Source organism: Watersipora subatra, chromosome 3 (genome assembly GCF_963576615.1).
Source record: "Watersipora subatra chromosome 3, tzWatSuba1.1, whole genome shotgun sequence".
NCBI lineage: Eukaryota > Metazoa > Bryozoa > Gymnolaemata > Cheilostomatida > Watersiporidae > Watersipora > Watersipora subatra.
Window position 1 is genome coordinate 51,405,972 of NC_088710.1, and position 19,483 is coordinate 51,425,454.

General features: G+C 35.7%; 2 protein-coding genes across 3 annotated transcripts in view; one reads left to right on the forward strand and one right to left on the reverse strand.

Annotated features, from left to right (window-relative positions):
• Positions 1-6,500, reverse strand: part of LOC137391312 (ubiquitin-like modifier-activating enzyme 1) — a 29,025-nt gene extending 22,525 nt beyond the window's left edge. Inside the window, exon 1 of one of the 2 annotated variants that reach the window (XM_068077741.1) lies at positions 6,353-6,500. The gene's annotated coding sequence lies outside the window, so the exon portion shown is untranslated. Of the gene's footprint in view, positions 1-5,726; positions 5,810-6,352 lie in introns of those variants that run through there. The other variant, XM_068077742.1, reaches the window with a different exon arrangement.
• Positions 6,501-6,820: 320 nt separating this feature from the next.
• LOC137392120 (haloacid dehalogenase-like hydrolase domain-containing 5) lies at positions 6,821-18,450 on the forward strand. Its single transcript, XM_068078747.1, has 8 exons — positions 6,821-7,291; positions 7,807-8,010; positions 9,427-9,633; positions 10,104-10,315; positions 11,981-12,026; positions 16,215-16,357; positions 17,243-17,331; positions 17,831-18,450. Exons 1-8 carry the CDS (start codon positions 7,157-7,159, stop codon positions 18,115-18,117), a joined length of 1,323 nt encoding a protein of 440 aa, XP_067934848.1. The 5' UTR covers positions 6,821-7,156; the 3' UTR covers positions 18,118-18,450.
• The last annotated feature ends 1,033 nt before the right edge of the window (positions 18,451-19,483 follow it).

Below are 19,483 nucleotides of genomic sequence, written 5' to 3' on the forward strand. Positions count from 1 at the left end.
TTTGGCATTTGAATTCAACATGAGCATAAGGGGCAGGTTGAGCCAATTGGCTTGGGGGCAGGTTGAGCCAGGCTCAACCTGCCCCCCAAACCAATTGGGATATATATAATCTAGATGAAGTGGGCATTGCAACTGTCCAGGTGCTTGCTGAAGTGATTAGCTCTAAGGGTAAAAACAGGTTGGAGCCGTTGTATCCCATGAGCGTGGCTAACTTTCTACTTTGTGCTGAGCAATAAGTGCAGGTGGAAATTACATACCACCTTTTTTCATATTTCTGAGTGTCTTCATGAGACTCTGCTACTGTTACTAATAATGATATGCTACAAACTACTTCCGCTCAAGAGTACACTCCTATTCAGGCTTCAGCTTCTAAGAGAAAAGTCATACACCAACAAATTATGCCTCTGCCTACCGCAGGACTCGGAAATCGATCTAGATGTAAAAGAAAAAAGACAAGGTCTGCAATACTGACTGACACCCCAGAAAAAAATCAGACTAGAGGAGGGGTTCTGATAAACAGAAAATTAAGAAGAAACAAAATTCTATCGAAGGCGAGATAACAGAACAAAGGCATGAATCCACATCAGAAGAACTAGCAAAAAAGATGTTAGATTCAGACAGTGACAGCATGGATGACGAGCTAGTTCATGATATAGCTACTCAACTGACAAAGGAAACACTAACTATAAACAGTCATGTACTAGTGAAATATGCCACCCGGAGAAAAACTCAAACCTACTATGTCGAGCTATTATCGGTGTAGAAAACAACCTGTACAAAATAAACTTTATGCGTAAAGCTAGTGGTAGTGCGGCCTTTTTTATCTACCCTGAGAAACAGGACATAGATGAGAACATTGGAAAAGAGAATATTGTTATGGACTTGGGTAATCCTATTAGAGTTGGTAGAACCAGTCGATTAGTGAGCAAGGTTATGTTTTCAGTAGATATTAGTGGCTTCAATGTTCAAGAAATGACTGATTGCAAAGTTCCGAACAAACATTTGTTAAGTGATTACATAGCAATATTTTAGTCTAGTTCTAACACAAATTATATTTTAATCCTGTAACAATAGTTTTTTATCAATATTTTAAAAATATTTACCAAAATAATATGTTAGTAGTAAGCAACCTTGTTGTATTGACAGCATAAGGTTCTTCTCTAGGATCATTTAAAGTTTGCGGCTGTTTGGTTACATTTATATGAGTGGCTCGACCTGCCCCATAACAAATTATTGAATGGCTCTACCTGCCCCAAGTGTGGGGCAGGTAGAGCCAGGGGAAGACCTTTACTAAAATCATTGTAAAAACCAAAAACATTATTTTACAGGTTTTTTCTTTGACGCACTGCTGCTAAACATTGTGGGGTACATTAATCTCAAATTTTTGTGAGAATAGTTTCAATAGTTTAAAAATTAACTTAAAAAATAGAAAATGTGGCTCAACCTCCCCCACCTTCCCCTACTATTGCAACAGTTACTAAATTAACTATAAGTTAACTATAGTTAATAAGGTTGATATACTATTTTGTTACTGATTTTTAGTAGGTACAGTATGTGTTTAAAATTTTGATGTTTATTTACCAATGGGTATCTGCATTAGATAATTACTATAGGTTTCTCTATAAGAACCACTCTATAAGAAATTTGGCTCAGTTTAAACCAACAAAAAGGGTTTGTATGGTTTTCCATTATTGGTTAATTCATTATTAGTGAAACACATGATATTTTAAGCTCCTAGTGGTTCCTGCCTAATAAAAATGCAATTCTATGTAATCATCAGCTGTGGAAGTCCATTTAGCACATAGTGGTAAGATGGCGGCAGAGCTCAGGTTGCGGCTACATGAAATTCTAGTGCAACAATGAATTAGTGAATTTCATTTTCAATTGGTTTTGTCAAATGACATAATGATCTCTTTACTGGTGAAATATACTAATCACATCATCGTCTCTAATAATGCATAAAAATTAGCTAAAGTCTGGCCAGCAAAAGGATTGCTTATAATTAGAAATTAAAACAATAGAATCCTTTTGAGCAACGCCTTTAGGTTTACAAACTAATATTTCATTTAGTGGGCGCAAGCCAAAGTAGTTGAATTGTTAGACATCAGTTTATCAAGTTTTTTGTGTTTCGAAAAATCGAATCTAGTGCTAGCGTTGAGTGGATATTCTCAACATTTCGGTTTGTCCATTCAAAAGTGGGACACAGACTGGGTACAGAGTAGCCTGGGAAACTTGTATTTATCGCATGACCAATACCCAAGTACATATTCAGTCACATATTGTATCTACTAATACCCTTACGGATTTACAAATTTTTTGCTTCAATTTTAGCAGTTGTAGAATATTATGCTCCGCTCTTCACTACCACACAATCATTGGGATTAAAATTCTTACTTATACATAGAGCTGTATGTAATACATTCACTTTATGCGATAATATTTCTGTTCTGTATTTCTTGATTCATGTTTGATTAAAGGTTCATTCTAAAATTTCCGTTTCTTTCTTATTTCTCATAACAAATCCAACAGTACCATTTCTAAGAGATGATTCCACATATATGTATGTTCAATATTCAATCATGCAGCCATAGTAAGTTAATTAGACTTCAAGTTGCAAAAACCTTGGCCAAATTATATAAACCATAAAAACCGGTTAAAACTAAAAAAACCTGGTTTATTTAGTTTTTTCATTAAAACCATGGTTTTTTATAACTGTTATGATGTTAACGCCGGAATGAACTGATGTTGTGTGACGGGGGTGCGCTGTATTCCGAAATATCTAAAGGCAGTCGATTGGTGCAGATGTTGTGTCGGTCTACCTACATTACACCTCTATTACATCACGTTTTACTCTGCTGTGTTGCAGGTGCCAAATACAGTCAAACATGGATAACTCAAACTTCACGGGACCGAGCGAAAGTGTTCGAGTTATCAGAGCGTTCAAGTTATCAGAGCACTGTCACAAATCCATGTATTCATTTATTTATTAGTAGATATATGTACATATACAAACTACAATATAAATCAAAAGCATAAATGGCTTGTTTCAAATTAAATGCCTCTAATATAAAGTTAAAAAAATATTCATCAAAAAGTATAGATTTTTCTATCACTTGAGATTGGTTTGTTGTTTGAGGTAATGTTATTGCCGGGACGTTTTTTATATTAAAATCGGCAAAACTTGATCACTGTTGAAATGCTCAGAAGAAAAGACATCTTTTTTCTCTGAGCGTTTTAACCAAGATCAATTTTGCCAATTTTTCTTGAAGTTTATGCGAAGGTTACCTCACTTCTCCTTGCCTCCGAAGGGCGATCGCTAAGCGGATGTTTGGTAAAAATCAAATTTCACCAAGCCTTTAGAAAAGTCGTTGACAAAAATATGTTGCCGATGATGGTACTAACGAAGCCTATAAACTACGAAAAGTTAAAGGTTGACTTGCAATAAAATTCCCATTACAAATATTTGGTATCAAAAGATTCACCATGTCTTACTCTGTTGTGTTGTAGGTGCCAAATACGTGGAAATGTGATTACAAGCCCTTAAAAGCTCAAAAACGAAAAGCCGCTGTAGATTGGAATCTATTTATTCATCTGACGTAGTCATTACAGCTTGGTTATCGTTTTGTCGCTACTTTACAGTTTTGTTTCGGCATTATTCAATCGTCAAGTTGTAATTTGATCACGTGACCCAATACTTCGCAAATAAGTTTTGCAGCACTTTTCGATTATCACAGGTGACCAACAGGCTCGTCATGATTATCAGACAATGATATGTACTCCTTCGAGCTAAGGTTGAAAAGCTTAACGATTTTTTACGGTAAGTTATAAGATATCAGTGCTAAAAGTGACAGCATTAAAATGACGATAAAATAGACACGCAAGAACAATAGACATGGTTTTATTGAATGGGTGAAGTATATTTGTGAAAATATTTCGACGAATGAGGTTGCATGAAAGTGTAAACAGAAACCATTCTGTAACAACTACATCCCATTTGAACTGTTTTGGAAAGCAAATTCAACTACTACGGCGGTCTCGTGTGGCTGCGATTAAATGTTCGTTTTTTAGCTTTCAAGAGCTTGTTATCACATTTCCACATATTTTGCACCTACAACACAGCAGAGTAAGACATAGTGAATCTTTTGATACCAAATAACTGTGATGTGAATTTTGTTGAGAGTAAACCTTTAAATGTTTCTTATTAATGTAAAGTTTAAAAATTTGTTATCAGAGAATAAAGAGATTTTTGTATCACTTGAGATTTGTTTGTTGTTTCAAGTGATGTGACGACCAAGACGTTTTCAAATTAAAATTGACAAAAGTTATAGTTTGAGTTTGACTGTATAGTTTTCCTTTTTAAGCATATGTGCTATTTTTATTTTTTCTTTGCAGCATAGACCTTGCAGTCTAGAAAAAGTGAAAATACTTTCAAATTGACATTGAAGGCGTGTGTTCCCCTTAATGTAAAATAATCTTAATTATGAACTCTAAACCAAATGAAAGCGATATAAAAAAATTGGGGAAAGACGCCAACACAAATGATAATACCATAGTTACTGTATAGCGGTTAAATTAAAAATTGGGGTTTAGTTTTTTCTAAGACCCAAAGGGGTGAGTTTGGAATGATCTTGGAATAGATTAATCAATTTACATGTATTGCACTAATCGTACAACATAAAATCCCTATAATGAGACGTTCTCCAAATGGACTAGTTACATTGTAGTAGCGTCTACTGTACTAATTGCACAACTAGTTGTAACGATAACTCCCTTTTGCTTCTGGCAAGCGTTGCTAAAACACCAATATTGGTAGCAAATGCTCGCTAAAAGCCACTAAAAAAACACCGATTCAAGTATTAGTAAGGCTAATGCTTCCCTTCAAGCCAACTCATATTGTTTGTGCTAGCATTATGAGATGCTAGCATGTGCTATAGAACTACCATGTGCATGTGATATGTAACGAACAATGAGGCTATCAAAAGCAAGTGTGTGGTAACTTCTAAGGTAAAAAGAAATGTCTATCAGTGCAAAATCTTGTTTTGATTAAAAATTTAACTTTAATTTTAGGATCTAGCACAAAAACTACCAACTTCCTGATAAAAACTAAATATGTCGCAAAAATACTTCCCTAAGAACAAGCAAATAATTCTGTAATGAAGTCACATCGAAGATTTGTTTTACCAAAATGGCAAGCTTGACACGCCACATAAGTATAATACGCCACTGAATTATAACGCCGCATAAATTATGACTATTTCACCTACAACATTTGGTAAAGGAAAGCAAACTTGTTAGGTGTAAACAAGGCTACTGGCTCTATACACCGCAAAAATCGTATTTTAAAACACCGCCAATATTAATAAAAAACAATTACTTGTCACACAATAAAACTGATGAAGCGTTGAAGGAGATTTAAATTAAAATATGTGGTGTGAACGAACAACAGTGATTGGTTCGAGAAACAACAAGGCTAGATGATAGCCTAGCTAACGGAAAGGGCGAAAAACGATGAGCGCTCGGACCGAGGTTATTCCTGAAACGTGAAACAGAGTCAAAATAGAAAAATGATGAAATACGAATTACAACCATATCTAGCAAAACTAGTTGAACGCGACATGAATACTCTTTGGGCTTCAATACCATAAGCACGTCTAGATGTACAAATGATATTTTAATGATGTACACACAGCACACATGAATGAAAACCTTATGATACGGTGGTATACCTTTAGTAGAACTAACAACGAAAAAAATCGATTAGTCGACGAAGTAGCAGCTTGCAATGATTGAAGACAGAAAGCACCTTATATGTAGAAGAAAGATGGCGAAAAATGTAATCCGCAGAAATTGTTCCGGATATCGAGAAATTGAGTGAATAAATGAGAGACAACTCCTTCAACATTGATCAATAATTGTAGATACGTACCACATAATTACTCCATGTAGATTTAGCATAACCTAGTAGTAGATTACCAACTTTACAGAAAGCCAACCGAAGTAATAATGATTCTACTGAAACGTTCCATGAATTACTTCAGCTTTTTAAACAATGGTTCGCTAACATAAACCTTGAAGTCCGTTATATAGCTATAAAGCGTCAAATAGCCAAATAGCTGAGTGGTACTTAGTTGAGTTTACACTAACACCTTATTAGTAATACCACTATAATATATAATCACAGAAAGATCAATTCAAGAGGAACAAAATTAACTATCAGACAGAATTTTATATCAATACTTTGATTGCAATAATTTTGAATTCAGAAACAACCACGAGATACACTTTGAGCTGAGTTTTTGTGTAAAAATAATCCACTGTTTTACTAATTACTAAAGCCCGTTTACATACGTACCAAAATCTTCATGAGAATGATCAGAGGGTGAAACCACGAAGTACGCCTCCGTGGACTTTCCTTCCTCTTTGAATGACGAGGATAATTCACCGCTTACGTTAGCAACGTAGCAACATGATTTTTTAGCGCAAAATAGTTTTTTAAAACATGTTATTTATAAAAAACTATAAATATTTTTTCTAAAAACTAAAAGCAGCTTTGATTATAACTAAAAAGAGAAGTATTGTTTCTGCAGAATTTACGTTAACCCGGAAAAGGCATCATTTTAGCGCACATCATTTCTTTTTTTTGTTAGGTCCGCATTAATACCGCATGATACTTTTGCTGCTCTTTAGCGGATTTGGTTAACCTTTCAGCAGATCAGAGTAGGAGGAACCAATCAATTTATTAGTCCATGAAGGTGTGTCATATTTGTCCAATCATTTCGAGGCAAGAAAGAATGCTCTAGTACATTTACAGAAAAGGCAAATAAGCTAAATACTTTCAGAGTATGTACTGGAGAAGGGTACTTCATCGGCACGTCGCATGACGCTGTTAGCTGACGAAATCTGTTCTACAAGTTTGTGCATCGTTTATTAAAGACATCGTACAACATTTCTAAAGCTAAATCTGCCGTCATTAGGGGCACAGAACAACTGTATTTAGTATTGAACTGCGTAATTAAAGTCTAAAAATACAATTAAACCACTTCGAGAGTGCTCTTTGACAGTTGTTCGTTTATTTGTTACATATTTTTACAAGCTAATTTTTTATGGTATCGTGGTTTCATCCAAGGATATTTTCAAAGGTTTTTATTCTAATAGAATGCACTCAGTATTTAGGAATAGCTGTCTAAAATATAGCCGACAACTTCGAATTAACTCTCATCAAAGAAATGAAGAATTCTCAACACAACAACCAAAGAGCTCTGCTACACGAGGACAAAATACTGCAAAGAAGGTATAGTAATAAATTATGCACTGCATAATAGTAATGCCATTTTGGTAGCCTGCGAAGTTTGAGTGAAACATTTAATAGATTCGCTTGCTATTATTCGTCCTTGGTAAGTAATGTGTGAAGTCCATTGTATGATAGACTGCTGCAACTGTTGATTAAAATAGCAGCACTGCTATTTCTCTACTATATCTTTGCGATTCGATGCTTTATACAACATTGTTAAAAGATTAGCCTTGCTCTCTTCTGCTGAGACATTAACATATTTTAGTTGTTTCCTTATGACTGACATTGGTGACTTTTATTACTGCTCAGTCTGGCCTGCTATCTTGTTAGGTGTGATGAGAAAGAATTGACTGATAAAAGTTTTGTTATTTAAATATAAGCATGTCAACCTCAAACAATAGCTGCCCTAATTTCTTCTAGCCAAATGAGCTCATGAAATAATCATTTGATATTACAGTTGCAATGGATGTTCTTGATGCGCTTGATTTTATTTAGTTACTTTTATCTTTTCTCAGCACTCGAATCGATTTGGATTCATGTTCGATATTGATGGTGTCTTTGTGAGAGGCAAGGAGGTTTTCTCTCACTCATCAGAAGCCCTGAAACTCCTTTTAGACAAAAAAGGCAACTTCAAAGTACCAACAGTTTTTGTAACCAACGCTGGAAACACGCTGCGAAGCAAAAAAGCGGAACAATTGTCAGAACGTATTGGAGTCAAGGTATATTTATATAAGCGGTTCTGTGTTGGCCGTAGGGCATGCTTCAATGACAATATTGCCCCGTCACGGCAATGCTGGTAGATGACATTTCATCATCCAATTTGTAATGTATTGCAGATATTGCATCAGCCGCATAGCTTCAGTCACAGTAAATAGGGTCTGTTGATGATAAACTAACAGCCGGATTCGAATAACAACTAATATTCTCAGGAGTCTGGGTTATATCGTATTGCATTTACAATCAATGTGCCATTCAAGCGTCAATATTCTATGTAAATATCAAACATCTCCATAGTACTATTGATTCATGAACAGCTCAGACCTGTAGATCTACAAATGCTTAGTTGCAGCTATTGGAACTTTTTTATGGCGATGCCCAGATAGTTTCACATCTCAGTAGTTATACCATTTGCTTTAAGTATCTCTTGAACTGGTAGGCTGCTGTTCTTGTTCTTGTCTAATCTAAAGTACTTATTTCAACACATTCCGTTGCCCCATTAGCTACGTAAGTCTGTCTTGAGTTTCTAGTACATCCTGTATGGTCATGCCATTTCAAAGAGAAACCGATTGCGGTAATTATTTGGGATTGCAAATGAGAGCAAAGCTGTCAAGTCAACATTTATGACCTTGTGAGCCAAGGCCATAAACCTTTTCTCAGTTTCCGAGTACTCTATACTGTCGACCTGGTGTATTAGTTGGGGTCTGAAGTTTAGTTTAAAGATCCTGGTTTTGACATGTAACTGCCTTAGAAGTCAACCCTCTTCTCTGGCTTACACGGTTCCATCACTAATAGTTCAGTCAGCATCAGAGGCAGGCGATGCGTAGGTGAGGAAATGGCGTTCTAAAACACCATCAACAAAAATGGCCATGTTTTTGTGTCGTTGGCAATACGTACAACAATTAACACATTATACTGAGAGACGACAGTTTTAGTGAAGACCACAAGGCACGAAAAACAATACTTCACTATCGTATCGGCCTGCTTCGCCAGTAGAACAAAACTGCCACCTTTAATAATATGTATGTTTTTATCAAAAAAGCCTTGCCACAAAACAAATTTATGTTAAAAATCGTGATTCATGTACTGTACAAGAAAAAGGATGGAAGGACGATAGTGGATGTGTCGAATGAACTACCGAAGTGTGGGCTTGAGGGTAAATACTCAGAAAAAACGTGTTATCCCAGGAGAGACTCCTAGCGATGGCAATTTTATAAATAAGTCCCTTTATGTTATATCATGTAATTTTGATTCGCGACGGCTTTTTGAAGTTGAATTTTACTAGCATTCGTGTCATGGTCTTTGGTGTCAAATTTTTGACTTCAACACCGTAATTTACAGTATGTGAAAAAGGATAACTCGCTAACAGGATGCTGCCTACCTCCAGTTGAACAACTGTTGATAACCTTTCACTGCAGATTCACCAAGAGCAGATGGTCATGTCTCACTCTCCTCTGAAGATGTTTCAACAGTTTCAGAACAAAACGGTTTTAGTCTCCGGCCAAGGACCAGTGAGGGAGATTGCCCAGAATCTTGGTTTTCAGAAAGTGGTGACAGTTGATAATCTGCGTCGGTGTTATCCCCAGCTGGACATGGTTGACCACCATAATCGAGGGCATGAAGAGGTAAGCCTAACTGCCCTTGGTGTTCACACCAACACTTTTCTAAGGCCAATGACAGCTTAAGAATTATTACACGGTATAAAGACCCTATCGTTGACCAGCATGCATTGACTAGCGAGTTAACCTGCACATAATCTCTGTCCTTTTGAGGTGAGACATCAGTTTGATAAAAATTTCTTGTACTTGGAAATTTTACCTGTTGTATAACTTATGTTGCCTGGTCTCAGATAGAAGGTGGCGCTTGTCATGTAATGCTTGTTACGTGGAGGTCAACGCATTGCTAATGCAATCAATAGCAGCATTATTGGAATGTTCGATTGACTACAGGAACACTGTAATGAAGCTTGATTGCTGAATAGAAGTTCCCAATGAATTACAGCGCTGACCTTAATGTTGGACACTTTCCAAGTTTGTATTCCCTCTCTAAACTGCAGAGGCGTGACATAGCTTGGCATGTATTTTTTGTAAAAAAGGAAGGGATTGACGAAGAATATTTCCCTGAGATAGAAGCTGTTATCCTTTTCGGAGAGCCAGTTCGTTGGGAGACAAATTTGCAGCTAATTGTGGATCTGTTGATGACCGGTGGTAAACCTGATCATGCTCCTAGCACCGTTCCCGAGACTCACATCCCCGTGTTAGCGTGCAACATGGACATGGTCTGGATGGCTGAGGCATGCATGCCCAGGTGGGTCGCTGAATGATGCGTGTAGTCCATATCACGCACGTTTGTTGGCTTGCATGGGACACCGCCGTTTGTTTATATTTAGCTGGTAGCCTAGCAATTGGCCGCTACCGGTGAGAACTGGTTGAAACTAGTTTGCCTATGCCAGAGGCGGTTCAAGTTCAAAAACTATTATTGCATAGCAAGCCGTATGGATGAATACAAATGACAGCTGAACTGACAGAAGTCAATGGTTCTATAGCTCAACTTCTCACTAGATAATCCATTAATGGTTAACTCTTTAGCGATGGCATTTAAAACATGACACAAAATGTCAAGAGATTTATTTGCAAGGGATCCTGATTTCTATAGCTTTGTACCTATTACAGAGAAGCCCATCTTGTCAAGTGTTCCTCTAGCTCTATAACCAGAGGTAATTGAAAGTACCCTTGCATCATGGCATACCTATTTTATAGTTTTTTTTGCCTTACGGTGTGGAACATGAAGTTTTTCTGGCCCCTGTTATGGGCATTTTCCTCGCCATGCAATATCAACGAAAATGTCTCTCGAAATTAAAATTTTGCGGTTAATGTGCTGTCGAATCACGTCGGAATCACACAAATGCCAATATAATATTTATCTGCTATACCATAAATTTGAGCAAATGGTTGTCTTGACATATGAAGTAGTTTTTAACATATAATGTTCAAATTTTCTCAGAACAGCAGTTTAGTGAATGCGTACATATGTACGCAGGTTTCCTTTATGTAGTTTAGTTCTACAGGGCCAAAAAAATATTACACAGTATTTCATACCTTGCTTTAAAACATAATCATTAATCACAGAAAGACTAGCTTGATTGGTGGTAGTTGTGAAAAGGAAAGAAGGTAATGCTATTTTTATGGTTAGAACAGCAAATAAAAAATGTCGAGAAATTTGGATTGATTCTTTTAAAAGTTTCTAAAGGCATCTAGTAATTGTTAAGAGGAAGAGAGTGAAACTCGTGTACAGTATTCAAAGTTGGAATTGAGAAACTGAAGATGCTGACGGTGATAAGCAAGGAAAATTATTTGGCTATCAGAACTTCTTCTAGTGCACTATCCTTCTGTATTCTTAGAAAAATCTGTTCCAAATTGCGGAGACTTTCAAATTCAACATAAAAAGCAAATATCGAAACAGACTAGTTCTGTATATTGAAATACGACCACAGTAATAAGCAGTATAGTTCCCTGATACGAGCTGATGAGCCTCATAGCATTCTGTATTTCTCCTATTCAGTCATGCGTGTGTGAAGAGAAAGGCTCAACTAAGGTGCTTATTCAATGCTTGAGCAGGATGCTCAGTAGCAGGCGTTTTGCTAAGATCAATAAGCTAAAGTTAATTTAAGCTTTTAAAAGCTACAAACTCATTTGAGTCTGTCCTTTTTTCTAGAATACCAGACTGGAATATTTTTCACAATTGTATATGTATTGTTATATTTTGTGTGCTAGCCATATGGTTTTATCTTGAGTTGATTCAAGTCCAAAATCTTGAGTTCGAGTGGTTCGACTCACACTTTATAGCACCCCTTAGAGCTCGACTTGAGCGATCACTATCGAACAGAACTCAACAATGTGTGGGAATTATCGATATCCCTAAAAACAAAACTTTGTTTAATGCAACTTCATAATTCCTCATTTTCCATTGTAGGTTTGGACATGGCTGCTTTCTCTTCTGCTTAGAGCATTTATATAAGGTGAGTTTGGAGTTATTTACTCCATTCCTTAAGATTCCAAATTGTTGCCCCACCCTATCAGAGTAATGCAGATGATGGGAAACCAGTTTTAAATGATTATATCAATAATTATGATAGTTCAAATAAACTAGATGAATAATGGCTGCGGCTATCATTCAGCTTGTTTATAATAAACATTGAAACTTACTGTATAAGTTTATTCCTTGAAACAGCATCAGTAATATACTTGTTTTTAACCAAGCTTATCAGCATGTAAGTTTAATGCCTGTCCAATCAAGTGGCTCTTCTTTAGACAACTCATCAACAGTTCTGTTGTATAGCATGTTTACATTCAGTCTCTGATAGCCAATCAGAATCCTTAAATGTTGACTCGCAACAAAGTTCGCGTTACAGTTATTTGGTATCAAAAAGTTCACCATGTCTTACTCTGCTGTGTTATAGCTGCAAAATATGTGGAAATGTGATTACAAGCTCTTAAAAGCTCAAAAGCGAACAGTTAATTGCAGCCATTACGAAAACGCTGTAGATAGGAATCCCTTTCCAAAACAGCTTCAATGGGACATAGTTGAACACAAAGGCTTCTGTTTACACTTTCATGCAACCTCATTCGTCGAAATATTTTCACAAATATACTTCACGCATTCAATAACACCATGTCAATTGTGCTTACACATCTATACCATCATCATTGTAATGCTGTCACTTTGAGCGCTGATATCTCAAAACCTACTGTAAAAATTCGTTTAATTTTTAAACCTTAGCTCGAAGGAGTGCATATCATCCTTTGATAAACATGACGATCCTGTTGGTCACCTGTGATAGTCGAAAAGGCTGCAGAAATTGTTCGCGCTATTTGGCAGAAAGTATGGGTCACATGATCAGATTACGACTAGATGATTAGACCAAGCCGAAACTGTAAAGTAGTGAGCGTCTATTTTTGATACAGTCTTTCCTATAGAACCCGAAGTGTTTGTCATAAACTATTGTTACGAGACGTTTATATTGAGCCTTTTATTGGCCTTTAGTTTCACGTGACGACGTCACGTGTTAAAACAATAACCACAATGTTTGGGTATGTCGTCATTATAAAAATATTCCAAACTATGGTGTTTTCGTGATGGCTGCGATTAACTGTTCGTTTTTGAGCTTTCAAGAGCCTTTAATCACATTTTCATATATTTTGCACCTACAACACAACAGAGTAAGACATGGTGAACTTTTTGATACCAAATAACTGTAATGTGAATTTTGTTTCAAGTCAACCTTTAAGTTCGACTTGTGAACTCTAGTTGCGAACATTGCACAAAGTATGAATTTTTTACAACTCATAAACTTATAATTATTCAAAACAATGAAATTTTGTAAACTTGTCAAATTGTTTATAACTGCTTATTGTTCTGTTAATAGTGCCACAGCTCATTACATTAAATATTATATAATGTTACTGTTAGCTATGATATACATGTAGTGTTAATAGTGTATACTATTAGCTATCATATACGGTAATATGACTGTTAGCTATCATATAGTCTGACTGTTAGCTATCATACAGTGTGACTATTAGCTATCATATAGTGTGACTATTAGCTATCATATAGTGTGACTGTTAGCTATCATATAGTGTGACTGTTAGTTATCATATAGTGTGACTGTTAGTTATCATATAGTGTGACTGTTAGTTATCATATAGTGTGACTATTGGCTACCATATAGTGTGACTGTTAGCTATCATATAGTGTGACTATTAGCTATCATATAGTGCGACTATTAGCTGTTATATAGTGCGACTGTTAGCTATCATATAGTGTGACTATTAGCTATCATATAGTGTGACTATTAGCTGTTATATAGTGTGACTGTTAGCTGTTATATAGTGTGACCGTTAGCTACCATATAGTGTGACTGTTAGCTATCATATAGTGTGACTGTTAGTTATCATATAGTGTGACTATTAGCTACCATATAGTGTGACTGTTAGCTACCATATAGTGTGACTATTAGTTATATAGTCTGACTGTTAGCTATCATATAGTGTGACTGTTAGCTACCATATAGTGTGACTGTTAATTATCATATAGTGTGACTATTAGCTGTAATATAGTGCGGCTGTTAGCTATCATATAGTGTGACTATTAGCTATCATATAGTGTGACTATTAGCTGTTATATAGTGTGACTGTTAGCTGTTATATAGTGTGACTGTTAGCTACCATATAGTGTGACTGTTAGCTATCATATAGTGTGACTGTTAGTTATCATATAGTGTGACTATTAGCTACCATATAGTGTGACTGTTAGCTACCATATAGTGTGACTATTAGTTATATAGTCTGACTGTTAGCTATCATATAGTGTGACTGTTAGCTACCATATAGTGTGACTGTTAATTATCATATAGTGTCACTATTAGCTGTAATATAGTGCGGCTGTTAGCTATCATATAGTGCGACTGTTAGCTATCATATAGTGTGACTGTTAGCTACCATATAGTGTGACTGTTAGCTATCATATAGTGTGACTGTTAGTTATCATATAGTGTGACTATTAGCTACCATATAGTGTGACTGTTAGCTACCATATAGTGTGACTATTAGTTATATAGTCTGACTGTTAGCTATCATATAGTGTGACTGTTAGCTACCATATAGTGTGACTGTTAATTATCATATAGTGTGACTATTAGCTGTAATATAGTGCGGCTGTTAGCTATCATATAGTGCGACTGTTAGCTATCATATAGTGTGACTGTTAGCTACCATATAGTGTGACTATTAGCTATCATATAGTGTGACTATTAGCTATCATATAGTGTGACTATTAGCTATCATATAGTGTGACTGTTAGCTATCATATAGTGTGACTGTTAGCTATCATATAGTGTGACTGTTAGCTATCATATAGTCTGACTGTTAGCTATCATATAGTGTGACTGTTAATTATCATATAGTGTGACTATTAGCTGTTATGTAGTCTGACTATTAGCTGTTATATAGTCTGACTGTTAGCTATCATATAGTGTGACTGTTAGCTGTCATATAGTGTGACTATTAGCTGTCATATAGTGTGACTATTAGCTATCATATAGTATCATATCTACGGTAATTTTAAACCCTTTGATATATTGCTCTAATTTCTTTCTTCAACAGTTTACACCATTCAAAATCAAATTGAATAAAAAGAGCTGCAGACCTTAACAACAATATATTGTATGTATGATGAAGTATGTCCATTGGCTGTGAAAAAGATAACTTTTGAGCTGAGCTCGAATCAGAAGAGGGTAGAAATAATTTTGATGCATTTTCACGTGAGCAAAACTATTAATGAATATTTTAAAATTCTGATCTGGTTATCAAACGGAAAACTGCAACTTGAATTGTGTCAAAACTGAGTTTCGACTGTCTCAGCCTCAATAACAAACATTGAATTACCATGTATATAGTTAGCTAATGGTGACAAAGCGATGATGAGGTTCACTGGTTAGGGTTGATCAGTGGGTTTGTAACACTTGCTTTATTCACTTGCCGTCTATACTTGACTCGCTGTATATAGCCTCTAGCCATGCACCCTCATTAGTTTAGTTCTAATCATTTGTTGCTTTCTTGGTTATATGATTAAGATTATGAAATACATGTAAACGAAATAAAGTTATATTATTGTTGTTCTCTTGGTGTAACACTGATGTCGAATAGACTTATGATGGATTATTGAACAGACAAACCTATAAGATATTTTATTCTAGAAATTCTTTAGCTTTATTTAACAATGTCATAGTTTTATAACCTTGTTATTTTTATAAAGTTCAAACTATGAATTCGTCATTTAAATTATTCATTCTGCCACAAAGCACAACGCAACATGGTATGTCTACCTTTTTGTTGCGGATGTTAAAAAATTGAGGCTTTTCAGTGCCACATGTAGCCATGAAATCATACAATACAAATACAATACACATACAATACAAATCATACAATACTACTCGTATAGGCTTCCAATGTGCAGCGCGTAGAAATAAATGGGATAAACTTCTAATCCAACTCACATTTGCAAAGGTCATCTGAGAAATGTGTTCACCCGCTGATAATTGGATAAATTTTGCCAGAATTCAGATCACCCAAAAAGTGTGAAACATCTTTGTTAGGTAACTTGTACTTGTACTATCTACTCTAATTATGATTTTGATATATCACAGAAATTGTCTGGAAAAGATCTCAAATACACGGCCCTAATAGGAAAACCTAGTCCCATAACGTACCATCACGCCGAGTATTGTCTCAACGAACACGCCAAGTCTATAGGTCTAAAGAAAACCATATCAAAGCTATACTGTGTGGGGTAAGTTCATGCCTCATTCATTCTTTGTCAAGTAACATTGCTTTTGTATCGGTCTCTAGAATTAATATAAAATTCTCTAAGAGGCTAGTAGTCGACTAGGTCAGCTAAAACTAGTAGTTATACCTTACTACTCCCTCGCATCCTCAATTTACTTGAAAGTCGACTGACTACTTCTGCTAGTTGCTGTGAGAGCATTTACTTTATCTACTTACATGGTTTGTGGAAGGGGTGTTCTATCACCACACTGAGGGACCTTGTTCACAAAAAACTTATCCTCTTAATCCTTTTAAATGTTAAAAAATCATACTTGCCTCTCAACATTGAACTATGCACTGATGGCTTTTAACTTTGTTATATTTAAAAGTTTAAATAAATAATTGGAAAACAGATTTTTAATTTTCAACATTCCTAAAATGGTGGTTAGGTAACAACCAAATTAAAGTTTCTAAAGTTAGCACTACTGAGCAGAAGCAACCAAAATATGTAAGGACTGACTATCCGAGTAAGTCGAACGCGGAAAATCTAAATCATTGACATTTTTCCCTCATATGGTCCGGTATTGTTTTTTGTTACGCCCATCATATGGCTCATATAAAGATGGGCGTAACAAAAAAACTTAGTGAGTGCAATATTTACTGGAAGAAATCAAGTAAATATTGCACTCACTAATAATAAGTTTGCTAATCAAAGGCCAGCTTTGTTTTCACTTTGCTGAACCAAGTTGAAGATGACGGAAACTGTTAAGCTGTAAAGAAGTACGAACTATCCTTGCGCTTCGGTTAATTCGTCTGTTGCAGTGAATGACAGCTTCGATTTAGGAGCTTCATTTCAATTGCCTTCTTTAATAACAATTGTTGCTAATACGCGTCGTCGTCGTATTTTTAGAGACAATCCTGACACAGACATATATGGTGCCAATTTATATTCAAGATACCTAAAGAGCAAGCAGCGACAGGCAGAGGTGACATCTATAGGTAAGAAAACTGAACTTACACACGCAAATACTCTGACAGCCTAATTCTTTACCTAGATGTAAAGTGGGTCAAGACTAGCAAAATATGAATGAAGTGGATTCACTGCACGCTATTTAGTTGATGCTCTACGGCAGCCGTTAGTTCAGCATTGAGAAGTAACAGTTGTCATATGTGTACCTGTTAAATTTTTTGTAAACATTTTTAATTATCTTATTGTAATTGATATGAAGTTCAATTCCAAATTGAGCAAAATATTTTATAAAATGGCATATGCATTGCTGTTTATACGCTTAATCTTGAGTGTGTAATCAATTGATGAAATACTGTCAAGCGCAAGTAAAGAAATTCAGCAGCTATCTAATTAGTTTTATGCTTTCTCTTGGCATCTTTTTGATGATTTGTTGATCAACTCAATGGCAATAATTCTGCTGCATTTGGTAAATATCCGGTAAGAATTGCCAGATGAGCATATAATGATTCAGAGTCGTTGCTCTTGCAGGTAAGAGGAGTAAAATGATGCTCGGAGCCCCGGCACACATAGAAAATGGAACATCTGCTGATGAGATCAATGAAGAAGAACTACTAGATTCAGCAGAAAATTGTAAATCAATCTTGGTGAACACAGGAGTTTACTCATCCGATTCAAGCATGGCCTATGGTACGGGTGTTAGCAGTCACGTTGACTTTGCTATTGAAGATGATCTTAGGAAACCTGACTATATGGTGGCTAATGTATTGGAGGCGGTACAACTAGTGCTAGCAAAGGAGGGCGCTGTAGGTCATTAGTAACAAATATGTGCAATCCATGTTGGAACCTCTGATGGCAGCTATTTCTCTCGAGATAATGATCCCATTTTGTCTTTGTTCAATTCTAGGTAATTGTAATGTTTTAATTAATATAACATTGCTTATATATTTTTTATTTCAGACTATTTTTACTAATCGCCCGTGTCTTTCAGCGGTGCGGTATTGTTTATCAAACAAATCCGAATCTCATATTCGTTCTAAGGTACGGAAGTAGTAGTATTCTATTCTCCTAATCTGTGCAAGTATGACATTTTATAACTTTACAAAAGTTGGCAAGATCTTTAACAAACCATATATATCTTCGCATTCCAATGTCACTGACTTTTGTCCCTGCTTCTACACAGCCAGCAAGAGATCATTCCTTTTATCTGTTACACAGCGTTCTAATCTACTGTCGGCGTTAGACTAATAGTTTGAATAATTCCCAATTGTTAGGATGCAATCCATTGGTGTTTACCTGCTCTACAATAGATTTGGACTTTAAAGGTACAAAAAGTAAAGACAAAATTCATTCATTACCATCACCTCTACCAGATAATTTTAACATGGATGAATTATATGACAGATGTGCAAGTAGTATATATATACTTGTACGTATATACTACGATATATATAAGTATATATATATATGGGTATATATATATATGGGTATATATATACATTATTATTATAAATAAGCCATACCATAATGTTGCTGAGCAGCAGTTGCTGTGATATTTATGGTCTGCTACGGACAGACTAACTTTGAGAAATATACAGTGTATATATATAGATTGTGAATGGAAGGTAAAAAAAGGGGTACCTGCTAGCTAAGAGGCATCCCCGGTTATGTTCTGTAACTGATGTCTCAGAACATAACTACCTACACAAGACAGTACTTATGTCAAAGTTGCAAAAGTGCAGTCTTGTGTATGCTGCTTATAAAAAAACAACTATATTCCAAAAAATAATATTAGTGAAGACCTGTAAAACCATCTGATGTGTCTAACAACGTAGAGCTAATAGCTTTATGAAAGAAGGCTAGTTGTAGGTCAACTTAAAATAGGTCATCAAAGTTCATTAGCTACGTAGCTAAAGCTCCAGTACCATCATTATTACATAAGTTTCTCTTGTTATATCTCTACGACTGCTAATCATGGGTAATTTTCAACGGATACTAAGGTAGGTAGACAAACAATTTCTGCGTACATCCATGACAACATTTGACATATTGCTGTGAATGTGCTATAGAATCTTTGCCGCGCACTCATCTGCTATCACAGATAATTTCATTGTAAATGTCTCGGTACAATTGAAACAATTTCTCAAAAGCCTAAAAAATAAAACAATGAAAACCTTAGTTTCT

What these genes read in the sequence shown, in the direction of transcription:
- LOC137392120 (XM_068078747.1), top strand. Translation starts at nt 7,157, where the DNA reads ATGCACTCAGTATTTAGGAATAGCTGTCTAAAATATAGCCGACAACTT. An exon ending in GACAAAATACTGCAAAGAAG is followed by an intron (nt 7,292 to 7,806) that starts GTATAGTAATAA and finishes ATCTTTTCTCAG; the next exon opens with CACTCGAATCGATTTGGATT. An exon ending in ATAATCGAGGGCATGAAGAG is followed by an intron (nt 9,634 to 10,103) that starts GTAAGCCTAACT and finishes TTTGTAAAAAAG; the next exon opens with GAAGGGATTGACGAAGAATA.